At 36.0% G+C, this 22,976-nt stretch overlaps 1 protein-coding gene across 1 annotated transcript in view; it reads left to right on the top strand.

Moving 5' to 3' along the window:
* Positions 1-11,189, top strand: part of valopa (vertebrate ancient long opsin a) — a 78,118-nt gene extending 66,929 nt beyond the window's left edge. The window contains exon 5 of the mRNA XM_030155635.1: positions 9,631-11,189. Within this exon, the coding sequence (XP_030011495.1) occupies positions 9,631-9,864 (234 nt within the window). The 3' untranslated portion in view covers positions 9,865-11,189. The remainder of the gene's footprint in view (positions 1-9,630) is intronic.
* Positions 11,190-22,976: the final 11,787 nt, after the last annotated feature.

The raw sequence follows: 22,976 nt of genomic DNA, 5'->3' as shown, positions 1-22,976 counted from the left end.
ATGTCCTTATATGTGCAAATGTTGTGACGTAACTAGCTATAACACTTGAAAAATTAAGCAGGAATTAAAACAGGTTGTAGAAATCCACTTGATTTTTGCCAAAATGAATATAAAGATAGCTTTGCAGCACCTGGAGGGTTCAAATTCAAACTTTATGAACTATTAGGGTCCAAATACACAAATAAATGAACCAAAGAGTGATAATAAAAGTGGGTTTAGCAAAATATGACCCCTTTAATAACATCAGGAAAAACACATTTCTGGAAACACTTTCAAAGCTATAATAAAAACTTAAGTGTGATGTGTTATTTTGCTTTAACCTTTATTTAACTGAAAGAAGAACTTAGTGCATTTTGTAAATATTAACAACTTTTTCATTTATTTATATTGATATATTTTGATGCCTGCAAGACACTAAAAAATACGGGAGAGGCATAAAATGAGACTGAAAAGTCCGTTACAGGTGAGAGGATGATGACTGAATAATAATAAAGCATTCACCAAAGGTTTAGGTTTTTAAAAAAAATTAGTTTTGACTCAACGCTTTGTTCCAAATTTAATGAAAAAACTGTCAGTCATTTCTAAAAGACTGTTTCTCGTTGCATAATTCCAAGGCCTTTAGGTTTTTATCTACGTTATATGATATAGTGAAGAGATTCAACGAGTCTAGGGAAATCTCAGTGGGTAAAGGTCGAGGCCCTAAAGCCCTGAGGCTGCCATTGTATGAAAAACCATCAATGCAATTTACATGGAGCTGTAGTCCGGGTCAGCTGCATGTGATGGCTTTGTGTTATTATGTGAAGGATAGTCCTACTGGTGTACGTAATACACAGCCTGGGGTGCTGTTAAGGGTTAAGGGGGGTAAACAGGACAAATTCATGGGGCGAAGTAGTGAAAATTTTGTGTAAGATCCGCTGTATAATAGAAGCATATGAGTCAGGAGTCAGACGTTGAAAGTATGTTAAGTTTCAGTTTTGCCAGCATAAGTTACATTACTTATGGACCCCACCCCCCACCCACCTGGTCCGACAGATTGACAAGATAGTGAATTTTTTTAAAGGGCCTGTTGAGCCGCATTATGTCATAAATTTCCATTATGTAATAAAAGTTCAAAATGTAATAAGAATATCACATCATCTTGTAATAAAGCCGCATTATGTAATAAACTGACGCATTTTGTAATAAACTACGTCAACGCATTATATAGTAAATTTTTTCACATTATGTACTAAGTTATTACAATTTGAGAAATTTATTACAAAATGTACTTGACACATTTTTAATTTAAAAAAAAAAAAGTAAAATGTAGAGACATTATATTGATAAAATTGTACTTATTTTTCTTCAGAAATTTCACTTTATTCCAGTTATTTACATCTTTTTTGTTCTGGATAGAAGTAGTTTCATCATTTAATGTTATTTTTTGCACTAAAAAAATTGGAGTTGTCATTATTTATAGGCTATTATGCTATTATTTGACTGGTCCGGCCCACTGGAGATCAAATTGGACTGAATATGGCCCCTGAAAGAAAAAGTTTGACACCCCTGATTTACAGTTTATCTAGACCACAGGGAAATGTTTTTAAAGGCATAATTCCCTTAAAAAAAGCACAATATCACTCCTTTAAGAAAAGTTTGTTGAGCTGCATTATGTAATAAATTTCCATTATGTAATAAAAGTTCAAAATATAATAAGAATGTCACGTCATCTTGTAATAAAGCCACAGTATGTAATAAACTGACGCATTTTGTAATAAACTACGTCAACGCATTATATAGTAAATTTTTTCACATTATGTAGTAAGTTATTACAATTTGAGAAATGTATTACAAAATGCACTTGACACATTTTTAATTAAAAAAAAAGTAATAACATGGTTTATTATGTAATAACAATCCAAATTAATATAATTTCAGAGCAATTTAGAAGAAATTAGTGACAAGAGCTACAGGTAATGTAATCAGAACTTTAACCACACAGTTTAAAGATTAATTTAGCACATTATTATTCTATTGCCGTGTCAGTTGTGTCTGATACAGTATCTTACGATCTTGGAAATGAACCATGTTGCAGGCATCAATATACACTGCTGCCTATAAAGTTGGAATAAACTATTTTTACCTCTTCTCTTGAAATGATCGTGACAGTGTGATTTATACTCGATAGATAAAGTGTAACTGGGTCTCAGTATATAATCACTGTACCAGGTCAAAGGTCATTACCGATGTGTATAAATATGAAGAAAAGAGGAAAGTGTCTGAAAACAAAATTATTCACACTTTGTGGGCAACAGTGTAAAAAAAAAAGTGACTTAAGCTTCAAATTATTCAGAAATATTGAATTGAGATGGTAGATATGTTTTTTGTTGTTACTGATTTTTTAAATTATTATTATGGTGTGAATGCTCGATGCTGCACACATTTAAGTTGATGCATGCAGTGTATTAGGTGAAAAGGATAGGCAAAAAAAAAAAAGCTTTTGCTTCTAGCCTTTTCCTTTTTTGGTTTTTATGTTTATTACGATTAATGTACTAAGTACAGTGATTGATATAAAACCAAAAATAAATTCATTCATTCATTCATTCATACACTTAAGGTGATCATTAAAAACACTGAACATATTTTCGTTGTATTTTGCTTGATAAATAAAGGTTTAAATAAATGAACAACTAATTTATAATAGCTCATCATATATTTTAAAAAGAAAAAAAAAAAAATGGAGGTGGGGTTTGTACATAGATCCAAAAAATCTTACCAAGATAATTTTCACTTGTTCCATTGGCAGATTTTTTTTTTGCTTAATTCAAGACTTTTTTTTTTTTTTTTTTTTTTTTTGCTGAATTCAAGCAACAACAACAACAACAACAACAACAACAACAACAACAAAAAAATAGGACCAGTGGCCCTGTAGCTTACCAGCCCAATTAAAAGCTTTGGGAAATGTATCCAGATGCCATTTATTATCACCCAGTTCTGTGTATTTATTATATTACAGAAAAAGCACATGTTTTGGTCATATTCCAATCAGATCTGCAAAAAATTCAAATTCCAACTTGATATCATTGATACTGATTTATTGGATCAATCCACTTCCTACCTGTTATAGTGGGAAAATTTTTCAAAGTCGCACCAAATCCAGAATCAGATCTGGATCCAAATAATTTCACTAACTTTCGCTGACATCATCATAAAGAAGCGGTATACCAAGTTTGAAGTCAATCGGAATTGTAGTTTCAGAGAAGAAGATGATTGAAATTTTTGTAACGGACGACAGACGATGATGCCGGACGACGCATGACGACAATAGCTTACGGCCTGTCGGCCAGTAAGCTAAAACAAACAAAAAAAATCTGCCAATGGAACAAGTGAAAATTATCTTGGTAAGATTTCTTGAAATAAGATTCAATTTTTTTTTATTGATTTATTTCAAATATGGAAATGATACAAGCTTCATGATATAAGCTTGATTGCTACTAACTGACTTCTTTACACAACATAATATAGAAATTAAAATTCAAGGAAGGATAAAATAAAGAATAATAATTTTCAAGATCTATTGTCTAAAAATCAGTTCTTATATCTCACTGAAAAGTTACTCTTTAGGTGATTATGTCTTATTTTAAGTGTGATGAGATATTTTGACTAGAAATGAGAAAAATACACTTGGTAAGATTTAGATTTTTTGCATTATAGTTATGTAAGTTATGGACAGCACCCCCACATATATAACTGCTGCCCCTACCCCACGTACATAACCCGCCCCCCCACTCCAACAGATGGACTACATACTGAATTTCATGAAGGGCCCACAACTGCTAGCGGCGCCCCAGGATGTAATGGACAGAGAATGGGAACTGAACTGAGTGTTCCATTTCAATGATGGAGCAAATCTTCCTGTTTTTGTTTGTCTTTTCACATGAATCGGCGTCTTAGAACCAAAGGGCATCATTGTAAGAGACTGAAGGCAGAAATATTTCAATTTCTGTCACATCCCAAAGGAAATACTGATAGTGTTGATGCATTGTGAGCGGAATACCTGCGTCCTTGGGTGCCTTTTCACCAGATGAAACCATGCTGTACATTTATGTTTGTAGAACCATATTCTAAGAGATGACGGTGCCCTAGTCCAGCTGAACGCAACAAAATCAACCTTGAGGATGTACGCTGATGTCAGGGTTTTTCTTTTTCTCAACTACACTAGTATGAACAATAACAGCTGCAATAAAAAGAATGCCCCAGAAAGCTATCGGAGTCAAAAATGGTTGATATGAGGAACTGAATAGTCAGGATAAGTAGTAGAAAGAACACCTGGGATACTTTATGCATTTATTTCAGCAGCTTGTTTTTTTTTAGGTGAAATATCAGATATACCATGCAAAAGTTTGACACAACATTTAGTTTTGTTGTTTTTGCAGGACTGTAGTAAGCATTCATAGTTATTTGTAGAGATAACAAGAAGATACAGGAAATACGTGTACGGTAAGAAATAGGGCTGTAACGAGTACCAGTATAACAATAAACTGCGGTAAAATTGCAGATGGTTAATATTACCATTTAAATTCTAATTATCATGATAACCGTGTTTGATTACCGCACTTTTAGGGGAAAAAACCCTATGTAAAGCTATGCTTGTATGTCAAATATTTGAGTATAGTTTTAATTAATTACAATTTTGATTTTCTATACCTAATATTTGGAACCAATATTCACTTTTAAAGTCTTTGAAAAGGTTTGTTAAGCATCTTTGTGTTATTTATGCAATAAATTATACACATTTTTCAAATTGGATTTCTATATTTTTTTGTGTTTTCTGGCCTTTTATGTTGATATAGCAGGTTAAAGTGAAAAAATAATAAGCAGATGATATAAATGAAGTTGTGCTGAAAAAAAAGATACCAAACATGGGTATAGTAAACATTTCTGTATATAGTATATAAAGGCAAAATCAAAAGTACTTAAAAGCGGCCAAAGGGTTGATATCTGAATTTTTCTGCCAAGAGAAAGTGCATTGTGCCTATTATTTTATTTTTTATTTTTAAATTTTTTCAAAATATAACTTGGTTGAATTATTTTAGTGTGTGTATAAATACTTTTTGAACATTTTGAGCACAATTTCAACAGTACCGCAGTAATAATGATAACCGTGATGATTTTGGTCACAATAACCGTGATGTGAAATTTTCATATCATTACATCCCTAGTATGAAACACATGCAAAACATCTGAACTAAATGGCTCCTACAGGCTAACGTCTGTACTTATTATGACCTCTGTTTATGTGACAAAACAAAGCCGAAAAACAATAAGAAACATCCGACATGTGTTGATTGAATCCTGGTGAATTAAAGACATGTCAAGTGCAAAGGAATGTCATATTAACCCTTTAACCCCTGACGTGTCTGTGGTGAGCGTTCTGAATATAGGATTTATTTTAAATCAGTGGTTCCCAACCTTTTTTGGCTCATGACCCCATTTTAACATCACAAATTTCTGGTGACCCCAGACATTCAAAACGGAGACATTTTTTTTGGCTAAAATTAATTTGTTTTTGATCATGTAATAGTTTGTTATACTGTGTTGCTATTAAATGTTAATTTTAGATGACATTTAGTCGATATCTTTCTTTATTTATTTAGGATCCCCATTAGCTGTACCATAGCTACAGCTATTCTTCCTGGGGTCCTTACAATAATCTTTACAACTTGTCAATGCAAATAACATACAATATAATCATTCAAAACAATTTTCACATTCTACATAACACACACACACAAAAAAAAAAAAAACAGACAAAAAATACAGACATGACAGCTCCTTTAGATCAGCAGCGGTATAATATATACTGTACATATATTCAGTTAACCCAGGTATCAATCATCTATTGTCAACAGATGTTTCTTAATATAATGTATATTATTATGGACTGAGGCAGAAAAGCCAGGTGTAGATTACTGCACAAAGGGAGAATTTGATTTTCCTTGGTCAGGATATGTACAGTCAGTCCAGCTTGGATTTCCAAGGCTGACAATTAATACTGAACAAACAAGAACTCAAACTATGAATTATGAAAGAGCTGCAGCATCTGAAACTGACCACAGTGAACATTTGAAAGATAAAAAGTACCACAGTGCTTCAGTTTCAGCTTCACACTTTGTCATGTCTTTTATATATTGGGATTGTCTCGCTCAACTCACCATATATTTTTGTATGTAGAAATGATGTATTTCTGTTGTTTTTAGAAAATAAAACTGTAAATTGAAAAACAATGTGATGCCGTTTAAATTGCAAGACCGTGATGTTGAAATAACGGCGTATTTGCTCTATCTACAGGGGTTGGACAAAATAATGGAAACACCTTCACCTCAAGATGATAATGCCCCAATCCATACAGCTAGAATTGTTAAAGAATGGCATGAGGAACATTCTAATGAAGTTGAGCATCTCGTATGGCCGGCACAGTCCCCAGACCTCAACATTATTGAGCATTTATGGTCAGTTTTAGAGGTTCAACTAAGACGTCGATTTCCACCGCCATCGTCTCTAAAAGACTTGGAGGGTATTCTAACTGAAGAATGGCTTAAAATTCCTTTGGAAACAATTCACAAGTTGTATGAATCAATACCTCGGAGAATTGAGGCTGTAATTGCCGCAAAAGGCGGACCTCCACCATATTAAATTATATTTTGTTGATTTTTTAAGGTGTTTCCATTATTTTGTCCAACCCCTGTATGTATGTATGTATGTATGTATGTATGTATGTATGTATGTATGTATGTATGTATGTATGTATGTATGTATGTATGTATCTATCTATCTATCTATCTATCTATCTATCTATCTATCTATCTATCTATCTATCTATCTATCTATCTATCTAAGTTATAAAAAAGTAAACATTTAACAATTCAACATTTTAAATTTATAAATTAATGGGTTGGTAGAGTTGGTATAGAGCAGCTCGTTCAATAACCAAAGGGTTGGTGGTTCAAATCCTGGCTCCGACTGTCCATATGTCAGAGTGTCCATGGAAGACACTGAAGCCTAAACTGTTCCCAGTTGGACCTGGTGGTTTTGGACATCATGAAGGTGTAGAAAATGTGCTAAATAAGTGCAGCCCATTTACCATTTAAATCCAGTTTTAAATCTCCCTGTTTAAAATGTTCATTCTCCATGTTACTCTGTAAATATTTTTACAGTTGGATGTGTTTTTTACAGTATTGTTCTGGAAACCACAGCTGCCAGTTTTTTTCCATAAAAACAACAGGATTTTTTTTAGTGTTGTGTTGCTCATCTTATTTTTCCTTTTGGTGTAAAATCCTGATGCATAAAATCTTAAGATATTTTAATTTGGATGGATTACAGAATATAACAACAGCATTTCTGGATGATATGAATTCTCGCAGGATGCAGTAATGTTTCAGACCTAATATGCGTCTTTGATATGTGTTTTATCACTTGGGTGAATCTCTATAATTCAGCTTTGAACTGCTTTAAAGAAGCAGACCTGATGCGGGTACTCGGGGTTAATGCATTTGGGGCCTTTCCTGTTGCCATTAAGATGACATTTTGTAACCTTATTCTGTGCGTGGGAGGGTTTTAGAGCCATGTTTTCAAAGAAATCTGAGGGGAGGTGTTATACAAGTGTTACATGTATGATATTTAAGGCGCACAGAACACAGTTATATACGGCAGCATTACAACAGCAGCTCTTTGTCATGACATTAATGGTCGCAGAGGTGTTATTGAAAAGCATTACTGGTTTAAGGGAAGCAGTTAGGAGGCTTGCGTGTTAAATTAGACAGGTCATTAAGGGTCACAAATCACAATTTCTCCCCGGGGCGTCACTTGAGTGGGAGCCTCAACCCTGAAAAAGGTCAATTAGTGTTTTTAGATTTAACGTAATGTGGAAAACAATGATCGTGGTGCTGCCGAAGAGAACAGGTTGAGCATAAATCTGGTCTTCCAAGAAAAACGGTGTCATTGTCACTTCTGGTGTGGATTTGTGTGTCTGAGGAGGAAATGTCAATTGCAAATCATTTTTAACATTCATGCCATGTGTTATAGATATCTAGAGATAATGCACAAACTAAAACTGATAAATCGCATTCATGTGTAACTAAACTGAAACGATTTTTACAGTGGTACATTGCTTTTTAACAAAATACAAATTTTTCCATAAAATATTAATACAAACTAAAAGCAGCTCTAAAAAACAAAACAACAAAAAGATAAGTGGTGTCAGGCACAACACACCCCGCCCCTTGCATGTATTGTAGTTTATAGATCCAGCTGATGTCAGCGTATCAATTGTCTCTATATATGTATGAAGTTTGAAGTAAATTGAAACAAAATTGATGTTTTGATAATTTGAAATTTCGCCTGTTATAAGTAAATGGGAGAAGAAAAAAGATTTTAGAAATTCACAAGAAATTTGAACTTTGACCTACTTTTTCCAAAATGTAACTACATCTATTCCGGGTCACTGGCAATCTACAAACTCAATTTGGTATGAATTCAACTGATAGTTTTGCTGCTGCAGACGTGTGAAATTTCACCCATTATAAGTAAATGGGGAAAAAAAGATGAGGATCAGCATCACCAAATCCGAGGCCATGGTTCTCGACTGGAAAAAGGTGGTCTGCCCTCTCCAGGTCGGTGGGGAATCTTTGCCCCAAGTGGAGGAGTTTAAGTATCTCGGGGTCTTGTTCACGAGTGAGGGAAGGATGGAGTGTGAGATTGACAGACGGATCGGTGCAGCGTCTGCAGTGATGCAGTCGCTGTACCGGTCGGTTGTGGTGAAGAAGGAGCTGAGCTGAAAGGCGAAGCTCTTGATTTACCGGTCAATCTACATTCCTACCCTCACCTATGGTCATGAGCTTTGGGTCATGACCAAAAGGACAAAATCCCGGATACAAGTGGTCGAAATGAGTTTCCTCCGCAGGGTGGCTGGGCGCACCCGTAGGGATAGGGGGAGGAGCTCAGTCACCAGGGAGGAGCTCGGAGTAGAGCCGCTGCTCCTCTGTGTCGAGAGGGGCCAGCTGAGGTGGCTCGGGCATCTGTTTCAGATGCCTCCTGGACACCTCCCTGGGGAGGTGTTCCGGGCATGTCCCACCGGGAGGAGACCTCGGGGAAGACCCAGGACACGTTGGAGAGACTATGTCTCTCGGCTGGCCTGGGAACGCCTCGGGGTCCCCCCGGAAGAGCTGGAGGAGGAGTCTGGGGAGAGGGAAGTCTGGGCATCCCTGTTTAGACTGTTACCCCCGTGACCCGGCCTCGGATAAAGTGGAAGAAAATGGGGGGAAAAAAGATTTTAAAAATTAATAAAAAATGTAAACTTCAATGTACATTTCCCAAAATGTAACAGCCACATGAGCTCTGAGACAAACATTCCTTTTGAATAAAACACATTCTCTCATTAATTCTCTCGGAAAGTTCTCTAAGAATGAATAATAACACAACTTATCACTGCTATAATTTGAAATCTCAATCATATATTTCTGTTTTCAATACAGTTTTATGACCTTTTATACACCCTTTTATCATTATAAAAATCATATTATTTTATATAATATAGAACATATATGTTCTATATTATGACTTACTCTTCTTTGCTTCTCCATTTTTGTCCAGTTCAGGAAGTGTCTAATCCAGCTCTTCACCGGCACCGGGACCATCCCAGACAACTTGAACCAGACCTCAGAACGACCTGGAATAACCGCCGAGAGTCAAACAGGCGAAATGTCAGCCATCGCGGCCCGCATCCCCGTCGGCGGCACGGCGTCGCAGAAATCCGACGACTCTCCGACCGACTGCGGCTCATTCGCCCAGCTCCCCATCCCAGAAAACAAAGTGTGTCCCATGTAACAGTCAACCTCATCCCAGTAGTTGCTCTTTCCAACCCCCCCCCACCACCCCCCCGTCTTGTGAGTCCTATACAGCCCATATTAACCACTTGTAACGTAGATGCTGTGTGTTTTAGAAAGAGCTCGGACTTCAACAGAGGCGTCGACGTCTCTGTAAATACGTGGGGTTGATGGAGAGAGTACAGTTTGAGGAGCCTTTTCAATGGTTTCCGCTGACTATGATTCCAGCACATTTGGAAATTCGATGCAAAAACGAGGCACAAAACTTGAAAAGCAAAGGTTTTGCTGCCCCAGATGCATTGGTAGTTTGATAAATAATGGATGATGATAGGTTTAAAAGGAAGAAAAAACTGTTTCAAGAGCTTTTGCCCTCTAGGTATCATGTAAATATCACCTTCACCTTTCCTGTTGCTGAATATCTTGGATGTTATCTTAACCATCAGTGCACATCAGTTTGTCACATTAGAGGGCGCTTGATTGGACTTGATAGTGTTTGGCTTCACCTGTGAAAAAAAAACACACAGACTGATAAAAACCCAAACCTTGACATCAGTTAGTTGAGGGCTCGCCAGTGTTTTTTCCAATACCATAACGCATCCTGGCTTTCATCTCGTCCTTGCCTTCTCCTTTGAAGCCCTGTGATGGCGCCTGCAGAGAAAGCGTTGTTTTTAGATTCTGTTTCAGCGCTTTGCCTCGGCCCCCGATTCTTCATTCAACCCCACTCGTCAAGCGGACACAGCGGTTCTTCTGAATTTGGATACTTTTACTTTGGGTAAGCTAGTTTGGGTCAAAGCTTTCATCTACAGCGAAGACGGTCAGTGGGACTTGGAGATGCAAGGCTTCTGTTTTCTCTGCTGCGAAGTAAAAAAGGGGACAACATATTTATGAAGTGCCAGCAGAGGATCAACAAATACACAAATATGCACACAAACAACAAATGCACACACATACAGATACACACAACGAATGCAGTTCACTTCCTGTATCACTATAAGCTCTCTATCGGCACTGTGAAGATGATACAATGCACCAATAAATATTCTAGCACAAGAGTGGCTTAGCCAAGCAGCCATGTACAAAAGCAATGAGTATCTCCATCACAAGTACAGGTTAACAGCAATATTAAAGCTAAATGCTGTCACATGGATGAACATTTAAGCGTTAGCTACAGTAGATGTAGCAGTGAGTGTTAAAATGTCTTCTACTTGACTTTGTGGTGCATGTTTGTTCACTATTACTGGATATTTGTCGAAACACCGTTGTATTCTCTATGCTGCACAGTGATTCACTATGTTAAAATAAGTGACAGTATGGTGTCTCTTTGCCATGTAGAGTAGGGGTCTCAAACATGCGGCCCGGGGGCCAAATGCGGCCCGCCGAAGGTTCCAATCCGGCCCATGGGATGAATTTGCAAAGTCAAAAATTCCACAGTCTTGAATTGAATTAAGCAAAAAAAAACAAAAACAAAATTGCTTGAATTAAGGAAAAAATGTTGAATTCAGCAAAATGAATCTTCAATTAAGTAAAAAAAATCTTGAAGTAAGCAAAAAAAATTCTTGAATTAAGCAAAAAAAAAAAATCTTAAATTTAGCAGAAAATGTTGAATTCCGCAAAAAATCTTGAATTAACAACTTCAAATTTTTGTCTTTGTTTTAGTGCAGAAAATAACATTACATTATGAAAATATTTACATTTACAAACTATCCTGTAACAATAAAACGTGAATAACATGAACACATATGAACAACCTGAAATGTCTAAAGAAAATTAAGCACAATTTTAACCATTTTCTGCCTGTTACTAAGTGTTTAGTGTCTTTGTAGATCCGATCCATAATGCACATGTAGAAATGATAAGTTGAGGCAGATTATTGTTAAAATTGCACTTATTTTTCTTAAGAAATGTCAGTTTTTTCAGGTTATTCACATCTTTTTTGTTTGGATAGTTTATAAAAGTAAGTATTTTCATAATTTAATGGGTTTTTTTTTCTTTACTCTAAAACAAAGACAAAAATTTGGAGTTGTTATTATTTATAGGTTATCATTTTACTGGTTCGGCCCACTTTAGATCAAATCGGGCTGAATGTGGCCCCTGAAGGAAAATGAGTTTGAGACCCCTGATGTAGAGTGTCTGTTTCAGTCATGTTTGGCCAGTCTGATAGGAATAACATCTTCCATCTATAAGCATCAATGCATCTGTGGCCAATTAAGTGTGATACCTTCGATATAACTCATAGAACAGGAGACAGAAACCACAAGACGTATTAAAACATGATGTTAAACATAAACCCAATGGCACATATTTTAATAACCCTATTTAACCCTCCGGTATCCGGGTGCGCTTTTAAGGCACACTTTGTACTTCGTGTTAAAAAACTTCATATTATTTTTCACAATTTATATAAGGTTAGAATTCAAAAGTTGTTCATTTGTGCATGATCTTTAAAATTCTGGCCAACAACTAAAATTTTCACATTGTAAACAAAAGACAATTACCAGACTAGCATCTGTCTCCCAAGTGTGCCTAAAACGCACTATTTCTTCTATTATAACCACTGTTTTTGATCCGTAAGCCATTAAGGCATAAATCATGCTTTTACTGATATCTGGGATTCATGAGAGGTGAGGGTCTAAATTAATGTATTAACGTTGTTAATGTTGCTGTTAATCATTGACATATGCCAGGCTGCAAAAATCAAATAATCCAATTTTTATGTAGTATTTTGAAAAAAAACAACATATTTTGTTTTTTGCATCAAAAAATGTAGTGACATCATGATGAAAAGAGATTGTTTAAAAGGTTAAAAAAATCTAAAATGAATGATTATTTGATATGTATGATGATTAGGGCTGACCCTGATCTGCAAAAATAAAATCAAATTAGAGCAGAAAAATAAATCAATATATAATATTTAATAGTTTGATTATAGGTGTCCCATTTTGGCACACTTGGTGACAGATGCTAGTATTTTTGAACATTTGACCTAGCGCCAAAAATAATAATGCAAATTAACCAATGTTGGAGTTAATCATTGACATATGCCAGGCTGCAAAAATCTAATAATATGTAATCCACTTTTTATGTAGAATATATTGAAAAAAATTATTTTTTTATGTTTTTTGCATCAAAAAAAATTGTTTACATTACAAACATGGCATTTAGAGGGTCAAAAAAATGGGGCAGTTATTGAGTATTTGGTATTTTTATTTATGGCTCAAGTTGATGAAATAGATAAAAGTGTAAAAGAGTTAAAAACAAACTATGAAATTTTTTTTGATATTATTCCACAAGTGTGCCAAAAAGGCACATTTGGTGCTTAGTAAGGGCCTTGCTGGACGGGATACCGGAGGGTTAACTAAAGCGGCATTAGTCAATATTTTCAGTGTCAGCTGCTGTTAGTGTTAAAATGCGCAACGTAAAAGGGTAAGTGCTTGTGATTTAAGCACTCAGAGTGACCTTCTGTCCTTTTTTTTTTAATTTTATTTTTTTATAGTGTTCTAACAGACTAAAGACTATGCACATTTAGTCCTGAACGACTGCAACTCACCACTCTAATCCTCTAATCAGCCTTCTATTAAACTTTTGGACTAGATTAGAAATTCAGTGTAAAAATAAAGACAACTATTGATTTGTCTCTATTATGGAAGCAAGCAAGTGTGCATACATGTCACATAACTTGAAGGTTCAACATGCAAAATTTGCAGGTGCTCATGTGAAGTGAAGTTTTGTTGTGTCGATACATGTTGATGTTATTTCTCTGCATTTTTAAGCTAACAGTAACTAATGTTGCACACTGTGGATGCTGTAGAGGAGCAAAAGGGAAGCAATGAGGTTCTCAAGAGCATTTATGTGTCCTCAATAGTCACTTTTCTATTGACCCTCAAACTGTGCAAATATAACTTGCGCATAAAAATTTACCTAATGGAAAAATGACAATTTCGCCGAAAGTCTCATTTTTTAATTAAAAGTTTTTGCACTGGCAAGAGGTGGTTTTTTGGGTGTCGCACAAATGGTATATCACGCAAAACTGCAATGGAAAGGCCTTTTTTTGCAAAAGAGTCAGGTGAATTAAAAAAAACGGATGTTGACGTATGTTACAAGAAGCAAAGAAGAAACATGTTGCGGTATGTGTGGACACACAAGGAAACCCAATTTTTTTAAAATTTAGTACAAGATAGAGGGGTAATATATAATAATAATGAATATATATGTAAATCAACACCATATTTATGTTCATCACCATGTTTATGGAATGACTTCTTGTGTCATCTCGCGATAATAAATAAACAAATCATCGCATTTGTGATTTAATGGAAAAACCAACATTACGCACTTCTGTTTTTTCGAAATTTAGTAAATGTCGGTAAAGTTTTGCGCAGATGTCCAATGGAAAAGCGACTAATGTAGTGTATATGCTGTTATCATGGATGCAGGTGTTAGCTTAGCAATGGAGGTAGCTAACATCAACAAAAGACTCATCTAGGGATGTAACGATATGAAAATTTCATATCACGGTTATTGTGACCAAAATTATCACAGTTATCATTATTATTGTGGTTTCGTTGAAATTGTGCTCAAAATGTTCAAAAAGTACTTATACACACACTGAAATAATTTAACCAAGTTGTATTTTGAAAAATAAAATAAAATAGGCACAGTGTACTTTCTGTCGGCAGAAACATTCAAATATTAACATGTAAACATCAAACATACAAATGTGCACTAAAGATGGAACCTTATGGCCATTGTTTGACTATTTTACGTATCAAGCTTGAGTTGTTTTAGTTTCTTTTTCAGATGGAATGCTGATGCTTCTCCAGGAATTGAGCAATACCGTGAGTTTTCAAAGTGCGGTAATCAAACACGGTTTTCGTGATCATTAGAATTTAAACGGTAATACTAACCGTCGGGAATTTTACCTCATTTTATCGTTTTACCACTAATCGTTACATCCCTAGACACATCACAACGAAGACGGCAACACAAACTTAAAGCCCATGCAAATGTCACATAGTGAACCTTCAACAGCCTTTTAAGAATTTACACCTGCAGTAGTCCTTTTTTTTCCTGTATTTCAGCTGCTGTGATGTTAAAATGTGCAATGTAAAATGGGCAGTGTCTGTGATTTAAACACTTGAGTAACGCTCAGTCCTGTGGAACATCCTTTATATCACAGGCAGTGTTATGACAGTGCACTTTTACTACAGGATGGGTCTGACTCAACACTCTTATCAAGTTTCTTGAATCTTTTTCTCTTATTACAATTCGTCTTCAGGCTTTTCATCGGTTAGTGGCAGTATACAGACAAGAAATGTGAAGAAAGAGAGTATGGGAGTGACATGCGGCAGATGGTCTTGTGTCAGAACCAGAACCAAGCCGCTGCTATCAGGCCTTAGCCCATATGGTATGCATGGAAACAGATGAGCCACCAGGGCATCACTAAAGCCAGGTTTGAATTTTGGACTTAAATGAACAAGGTGCTTAGAAATTCAAAACCAATTCATGAGTGTCCATGGAAGCAGTGCCGTACGAGGGGGGGGCTGAAAAGTTCCTAGCCTGACTAAGAAGGAGTTATTCCACAGCAATGAAACTTGGCATACATTAAATTCTACCTTTCCTAATACTAACTGCATGGTTTCCTTCCAGATAAACCCACATTGGATAAATAATTTAGGACTTTGAAAAGTAGTACGACAGACATTTCATGAAAATGTTTGCTTTTCACCCCTCCCTTGTTCTCCCTACCCCTCTTGAATTCAACTTTCCAGTTGTGCACAGTTGATAAAGCTGGAGCATCATCCCCCTATAGCAACCATGTCAGCATGAATGTCCTTGGGGGTTAATGCCTTTTTTTGCAGACATTTGATAAGACCATGGTGCCACAGATGGTTCACCAAATGTCTCTGGTACTTCTTTTCAAAGTCCTAAATTATTTATCCATTGTGGGTTTATCTGGAAGGAAACCATGCAGTTAGTACCAGGAGAGGTTGAATTTAATGTATGCCAAGTTTCATTGCTGTGGAATAACTCCTTCTTAGTCAGGCTAGGAACTTTTCAGCCCCCCCTCGTACTTTCCGGTCTATAAACCGCTATTTTTTTCCACACACTGTGAACCCGCAGTTCTAAAATGATGCGGCTAATTTATGTTTTCTGGGCTAACGATCGATCCAGCTGACGAAGAAGGAAATAGAGCTGCTGCATCAATGAATCGATGGTGGGACGTTGGAGATGGGGTGGATGCAGCTTATAGTCCGGAAAGTACAGTAATTGTTTGCTTCTATTGCATATAACTTAATATTAGGGATGTCCGATATTGGCTTTTTTGCCAAAAACCGATATGACGATATTGTCCAACGCTTAATTTCCAATTCCGATATCTACCGATACCGCTGCCGATATATGTGGGATATTAAACTAATTTTAGGTAACATCACATATCTCCTGTCATGGAATTAACACATCATGCCTAATTTTATTGTGATGCCCCATTGGATGCATTCTCAAATGCAAGAAGGCTTTCAAAATGTAAACACTGTCTGTGCAAAGAATACATACTTCAACTTGTGGAAAAAATGCCATATTTGTGTATTTTCTCTCCCTCCATGAGTCTATTACAGTGTGGCAACTCTACTGTACAATTTTGAAAACTGCACATTTCTTTCAGCTACAAACAATGTTTCATTTACGTGTCGGTAAAATCAAAGCATTATTTTATCAGTTTTAATGATAGGCAAAAAAACTGATAACGATATTCACCAATATTACATTTTTATGCCAATATCGGGCCAATAATATTGGTGGGCCAATATTATCAGACATCCCTACTTAATGTGCTTACTATACTTCAGCAATCTGTAAGCTTATTTTTGTAACTTTCTCCACAGTAGTGGCTGGAAGTTAATTAATGTGATATGAAGAGATTTTATTATCAAGTGTTCCCAGAATTCCAGCCTGATCCCAGCCCATAGCACCAGCAGAGAGAGGAGAACCACAGAGATTTGATTTTGTTAGTTGAAAATGACACATTTAAGGTTTGGTTGAGTAGATAAAACTAGGTGACAAATTAAAGGAAAAACCTAATGGGTGTGGTATTCTAAAAAGGTTGACAATGCAGCCCAGCCACAGTGCTTGAGAGCTCAATAAATGGTATAATGAATGTAAAAACATACTATGGTGTTAATATTCACCAGATCTAAATGTACAATTAAGGGAGCTTTGAACTCTTTTAAATCTGACGTGTCATCGCTGACACACCCTGCACATATGCAGTTTGGATGGCTGTAACTCTTTCACTGTTTGTGCAGTTTGAAAAATTCCAACAGTTTCTGAAACCTGAGACGTTGCGCTTTATTGGCTTTATTGGGTCATTACGGTAATTTCACTCATTCCTGTACTAAAAACCAGAGAATAAGCTGTTTTAGTAGTATTGTAACATTCACTTAAATGTAAATGACTGCTAGATTTTGAAAGTTCTAAGCGCTCTGGAAAAATGGGCAAAAGGACTTAGTCATATAAAAGCACATTTTCTAACCTTTTTTATAGTCAAAATAAGAAAAAAAAAAATCCAGACGGTCCATTTTAGGCTTAGGGTTTAAAGGGTTAAGGTATTGGACTGTCCTTTACACCATCATCATCTCTTGTGCCTTTACAGCTACCTCATGTGTTCCAGACTTTGGGACTTTTCAGTTTGATCCAACCCTAATTCGCCAGTGTGGAACCTTCTCTGGACCAAACAACCAGCCTTAGGTCCAACCACAGGTGATGACTAGATGACACAGGGTTTGGCTGGTGTAGATAGTTTGGACTAGTTATAGGAAGTTATGCTCGGCTGTAAAAGGAAAAAAAAAAAAAAAAAAATTAGCATCCTGCTGCCACAAGATGCATGGGGTCTATAAATAATCAATGTCAAAAATATAGATACTGCATGTATATATGATGGTGGACATACATAGTAATATACAGCTTGCAGGGTGAAAGTAAAAATAATGGAACCAATATTTGGCCCAAATACGATTTTTTTGCCCATATGTGACCTGTATCTGATCTGAACAGCACAAATCCGATTTTTTCATTTCCGACCCAGGCCACTTTCATATGTGGTCCTAAATCCGATACGTATCTGACATTTTGCAATGCAACTTCAGTCTGGTCACATTTAGCCGACTGTTAACGTGTTCTTTTGTTGGAAGCTCCAAGAAAAAGTCTGGATTCTTTTAGGTTTCGTTTATATACATTTAATTTGGCTTATCTGACCACAAACAAAGTACATAGTATGACTCAGCGCTGAGGATCCACACCAAGCAGGAAACTGGATCCAGACATTCCAATGCACATCACTTGTATAATCCTTGTAAACTGATCTTCAAACTATGGGCTGACCCCTTGTGCTAGGTGGGTTGGATCACAGAAAATGGACTGCTGTCATCTGACTCTAAAGTCATGCAGATGTGTTACCTCAACTCTATGTAAAACCCCACACTGACAGTGTGTTTACCTCTTATCTCCTGTAATTTATGATCCTATGTGGGCATGTGTATTTAAAAGTGTGCCTAAGGTGTTCATAAATCTGTCAGTTTAGTTTGTTGACCAACATGTGACCTATCCTAAGAACTTTACCACTAACCAATGAAACAAATAAATCTAGTGACACAAAGGAATCCTAACTAATACTGACTAAAATGTGATTAAACTTAAGAATTCAGCTATCTAAATTAAAATAATATTTCATGACCTTTGTGTCATAATTCTGTGTCCCAGGAGGAGAAGCGACGGAAAAAACATATTTCCTTCTGTAAACCCCGTGCGAGCCTGCATGGTCATGTATTACGTCAGGACCTTTTTTGCGTATGCGGGTCACTTCAGGGTCACATTCAGTTCATACTAAAAACTGATAGAAGTTGTATTTAAGGTATAATATGAATGAGCACACAAAAAAAATCACATTTCATCAAAAAATTGAATTGTGAATTGAAAGACCTGCTGTCTGAACATAGCCTCAGTTATGAAAATGCCCTAAAACACCAAATGAGGGATTATCTATTAGTAGAATGTTATTTAACCCTACAGTGCAGTTTGCAGACATGTAAAGTCAATGTCCAGGTAGCATTCCATAACATATTATCTTGGTTTTTCCTTTAATTTGTAACCTGTTTCTATGTATGTTACAGTACTGAATATGCAGTTATAGAATGGTTATAGATAAAAACAACATCCAAGCAGTGACATATCCAACCCCAACCTGCTCCTTACATTGACTTTATTCTGTTTAGAACCTTTTTCTGGCGCCACTTTTACTTAAACAGCAGAACTGCGCAACAACTAGATGAGACTACACCGCTAAATGCAATTATTTGTAAAAAAAAAAAAAAAAAAAAATGTGGTTACACAATGGATTGAATTGCCACTACACTGGAAAAGTTTGACTCTAGACTGAAGGAGCTTGTTTAGTGACACCATTTAGATGATTGATTTACTTATGTTTACATGCTTAAGCTATATCTCAGGTCTGTCAGAATTAGCTGTAAAGTGAAAGAAAAGCTATAAGGGTTTGTACTGCATTGCTAAACTCCAGTATGATCATGTTGTTGCCTCTCTTTCATTATTGAATTGATGAACTGATCAAACACGTTTTATTGGCTTGTGTTTTGGCACATTGGACGCAAATCAAACTACTTTTATTTATTTTTTTTTTTTAACTGTCTCGCAAATGAGCCTAAATGGAAAAAAAAAAGTTGAATGAACTGAATAGGTTCAATGATTACTTATAGACAAATATTTTCCACTGATTACAGTTAAATTCTAATATGATCACGTTGTTGTCCCTCTTTCATTATTGAATTTATTAAATATATTTTATTGACATGTGTTTTCATAGCCTGGCCAGCCATCCGGTTTTCTCTGTGTATTCAATACTGAGACTAGAAAGGCACTCAGAGAGCACAGACCACCAAAATTTTATCATTTGTTCCGTGTGCCAGTATCAACATTTCCTGAAAATTTCATCAAAATCCTTCCATAACTTTTTTGAGTTATCTTGCTAACAGACAGACAAACAAACAGACAAACCCTAATGAAAACATAAGGACACCTCCGCCAAGCACCCCGAACAGTGTGCATGTGTGGATCGACTATTTCTTTTTAAATTAAACATTTTCCAGGTTGTTCCATGCAGCAGAAAAAGTTGAAGCTTGGTACCAGTCATGTGCATGTCAAATTATATTAAATTCCAATCAATATTTGTTGAGTTATAATGCAAAATGTGTGGTAAATGGGATTTTCAATGTTAAGTTGAAATGTCCACAGAGTCCACATTCCGCAGTGGATGTGGACAATTTTGTGCCAGATACAAGATATTGTTATAAGCTACAGGTGGATCAAATTGGAGGCTAATCAGAATCGTTTTGAATTTTTTTTAATGAATTTTCGAAAATTACTCAATGATGAGAGATAGGAAAATTGTAGATTTTGTGACCTTACTGTGACCTTGAACTTTGGCCTACTTGGCCAAAAATGTAATGGGTTGGTCCCAGGGCCTAGGCCTATCTGTTGGGACAATTTGGTAAAGATGGTTGGAACAGTTTTCCCGTAAAGTTGCAAACAAACAAACATGCAAACAAAAAAACAAAGCAAAGTGATCACAATGCCTCCTGGCAGAGGTAATAATAATAATAATAATAAAAACAGTCTGGAATTGGGCCAATCGCTGTGAAATATGCACAATCTATTCTATACTGACCAATCACAAGTCTGGAGGGGCGGGTGTTTTGCAATGCGTCGTACTCACCGACTTCGTTTTGTCACGAGTCAAAGTCAGTTCCAAGTCCGCAAATCTCTTTACAACTGTTGTCGGTTGTTTATTTGATTCAAAAATAAGGATTGAATTATAGATTACACCCTGTATTCTTTAGTGTCTCTGACAAAAGCGTCACTTCTGTCTTATCTGTGATTGGTTTACTCGACGCCTGTTAGTCCTACCCTCATATTTGTATTCAGGCCCCGCAATTCCAGACGAATTTCTCATTGAGACAGATGGATGGCTGACCAGGCTAGTGTTTAGGCACCACTGGACACAAATCAAATCACTTTAACTGTCTGGCAAATGTACGACGGTGTATTTGGGCCACATAAGAAAATAAAAATGCTTGTCACTATGAGAATAAAGTCATAGTTTCAAAAAACTCATTATTTAACGAGAATAAAGTCATATTTTTATGAGATTAAAGTCATAATATTTTGAAAATTCGACAGTTTCTGGTTTTACAGTGAAGGCAACAAGCGAAGCAGCAACTTTCACTTCTGTTGGACTCTAAAACTTGAAGTAGAATCCTCACAGTTTCTTGAGAAACAACAAATCCCACAGTTCTAGTGTAACCACCGATAGCCCTGCAGCCGACCACTTTGTCAGTTTCTCCTCCACAAGAGGCAATTTGCTCCAAATCAGTTCGGTTCTTACAACAAACCCAAATGTGTGCGAACTCGCTTCAAAGTCCTGAGACTAATGATAATGTGTCGATGGGGGCGGAGCTAATAGGCTCAGTATGTGGCCTTTGTGCGTAAACCCCAAATGAAAGTATAACTTCATAAAATGTTCCAAGTTCTCCATTATTCAATGAGTGGGTACGACTTTATTCTCATTATATTATGACTTTATTCTTAAAATATTACGACTTTATTGTTGTTAAATAATGAGTTTTTTTAAACTATAATTTTATTCTCATTATACAATGACTTTATTCTCGAAATATAACAACTTTATTCTCGTAGTGGCAAGCGTTTTTATTTTCTTATGTGGCCCTAATACGCTGTCGTACAAATGAGCCTAAATGGGAAAAAAGTTGAATGAACTGACTAGGTTTTGTAACTATTTAGACCAGGGGTGTCAAACTCATTTTAGTTCAGTTCCACATTCAGCTAAATTTGATCTGAAGTGGGCTGCACCAGTAAAATAATAACATAATAATATATAAATAATGTCAACTCCAAACTTTTCTCTGTTTTAGAGTGAAAAAAGTAAATTGACATTATGAAAAGGTTAAATCTACAAACTATCCTTTCAAAAGATGTTAATGACATAAACAAACTGAAAAAATATGTGTAACTTAACAATATTCTGCCTCAGTTTATCATTTACACATGTACATTATAATGTACAGATCACAGTGGATCTACAAATACACAAAACATTAATAACAGACAGAATATTGTTAAAATTGTACTTACTTCTCTTAAGACACTTCAGGTTGTTCTTATTTGTTCAGGTTCTTCACTTTTTTTGTGAAATTATACTTTGTTTTCGTGTAAATACATGAAAATATTTATATTTACAAAAAGAAAAATTTGGAGTTGTCATTATTTATATGTTATTGTGATAGTATTTTACTGGTCCTGCCCACTGGAGATTGAATTGGTCTGATTGTAGAACCTGAACTAAAATGATTGTTAATATCTTAGTGTAATTATTGCATTTCACAAATTCATCCCAAGGGCTGGACTGCACCCTTATGTGGGCCGGATTTGGCCCCAGGGCCATATGTTTGACACCTGTGATTTAGAAAAATACTTTATTTGCAAATATTTTCCATATTTTAGAGAAAAATATGGCAGTATTAAAGTTCTATAAAGTACAAATGAATCAGAGTATTCAGCACAAAAGGCAAAAACAACATGATCGTGGAAGTCTGGCCAGTTTATCTCAGCAGGTTTACTTGTTCCCAGATAGAGTTTGGATCTTATTACATTATGCAATATCAGTTAAATGTGTAGCATAGAGCAGTCCTTTGATACTATATGTAGACACTGTTGGCCAACCACAGTTAATAAACATTTATTTAACCTTTCCAAAGCCTCCCCCTGTTCCCTTTTATACACTCTCGACCCATCTGCAGCTGAAGGTACAGTAGCTGCTGAAAGTAGTTTCTTCACCTTGAAGATCAGACAGGATATAAATCAAACAAACCTGCCAGTGTTGCATTTTGGTGCACGGATTACAGATTGCACCGCATGCTGATAAGGGGAGGAAATGCTCCCAACATGCATAGATGGGTTAAAGCTCCTATTTTTCACCTCCATACTCTGAATATCAGCCGCTCCACCTGTTTGTTGTTGTGTACTAAC

The sequence above is a fragment of the Sphaeramia orbicularis genome, chromosome 15 (genome assembly GCF_902148855.1).
Source record: "Sphaeramia orbicularis chromosome 15, fSphaOr1.1, whole genome shotgun sequence".
NCBI classification, from domain to species: domain Eukaryota; kingdom Metazoa; phylum Chordata; class Actinopteri; order Kurtiformes; family Apogonidae; genus Sphaeramia; species Sphaeramia orbicularis.
This window is presented reverse-complemented; position numbering and strand designations above follow the sequence as displayed.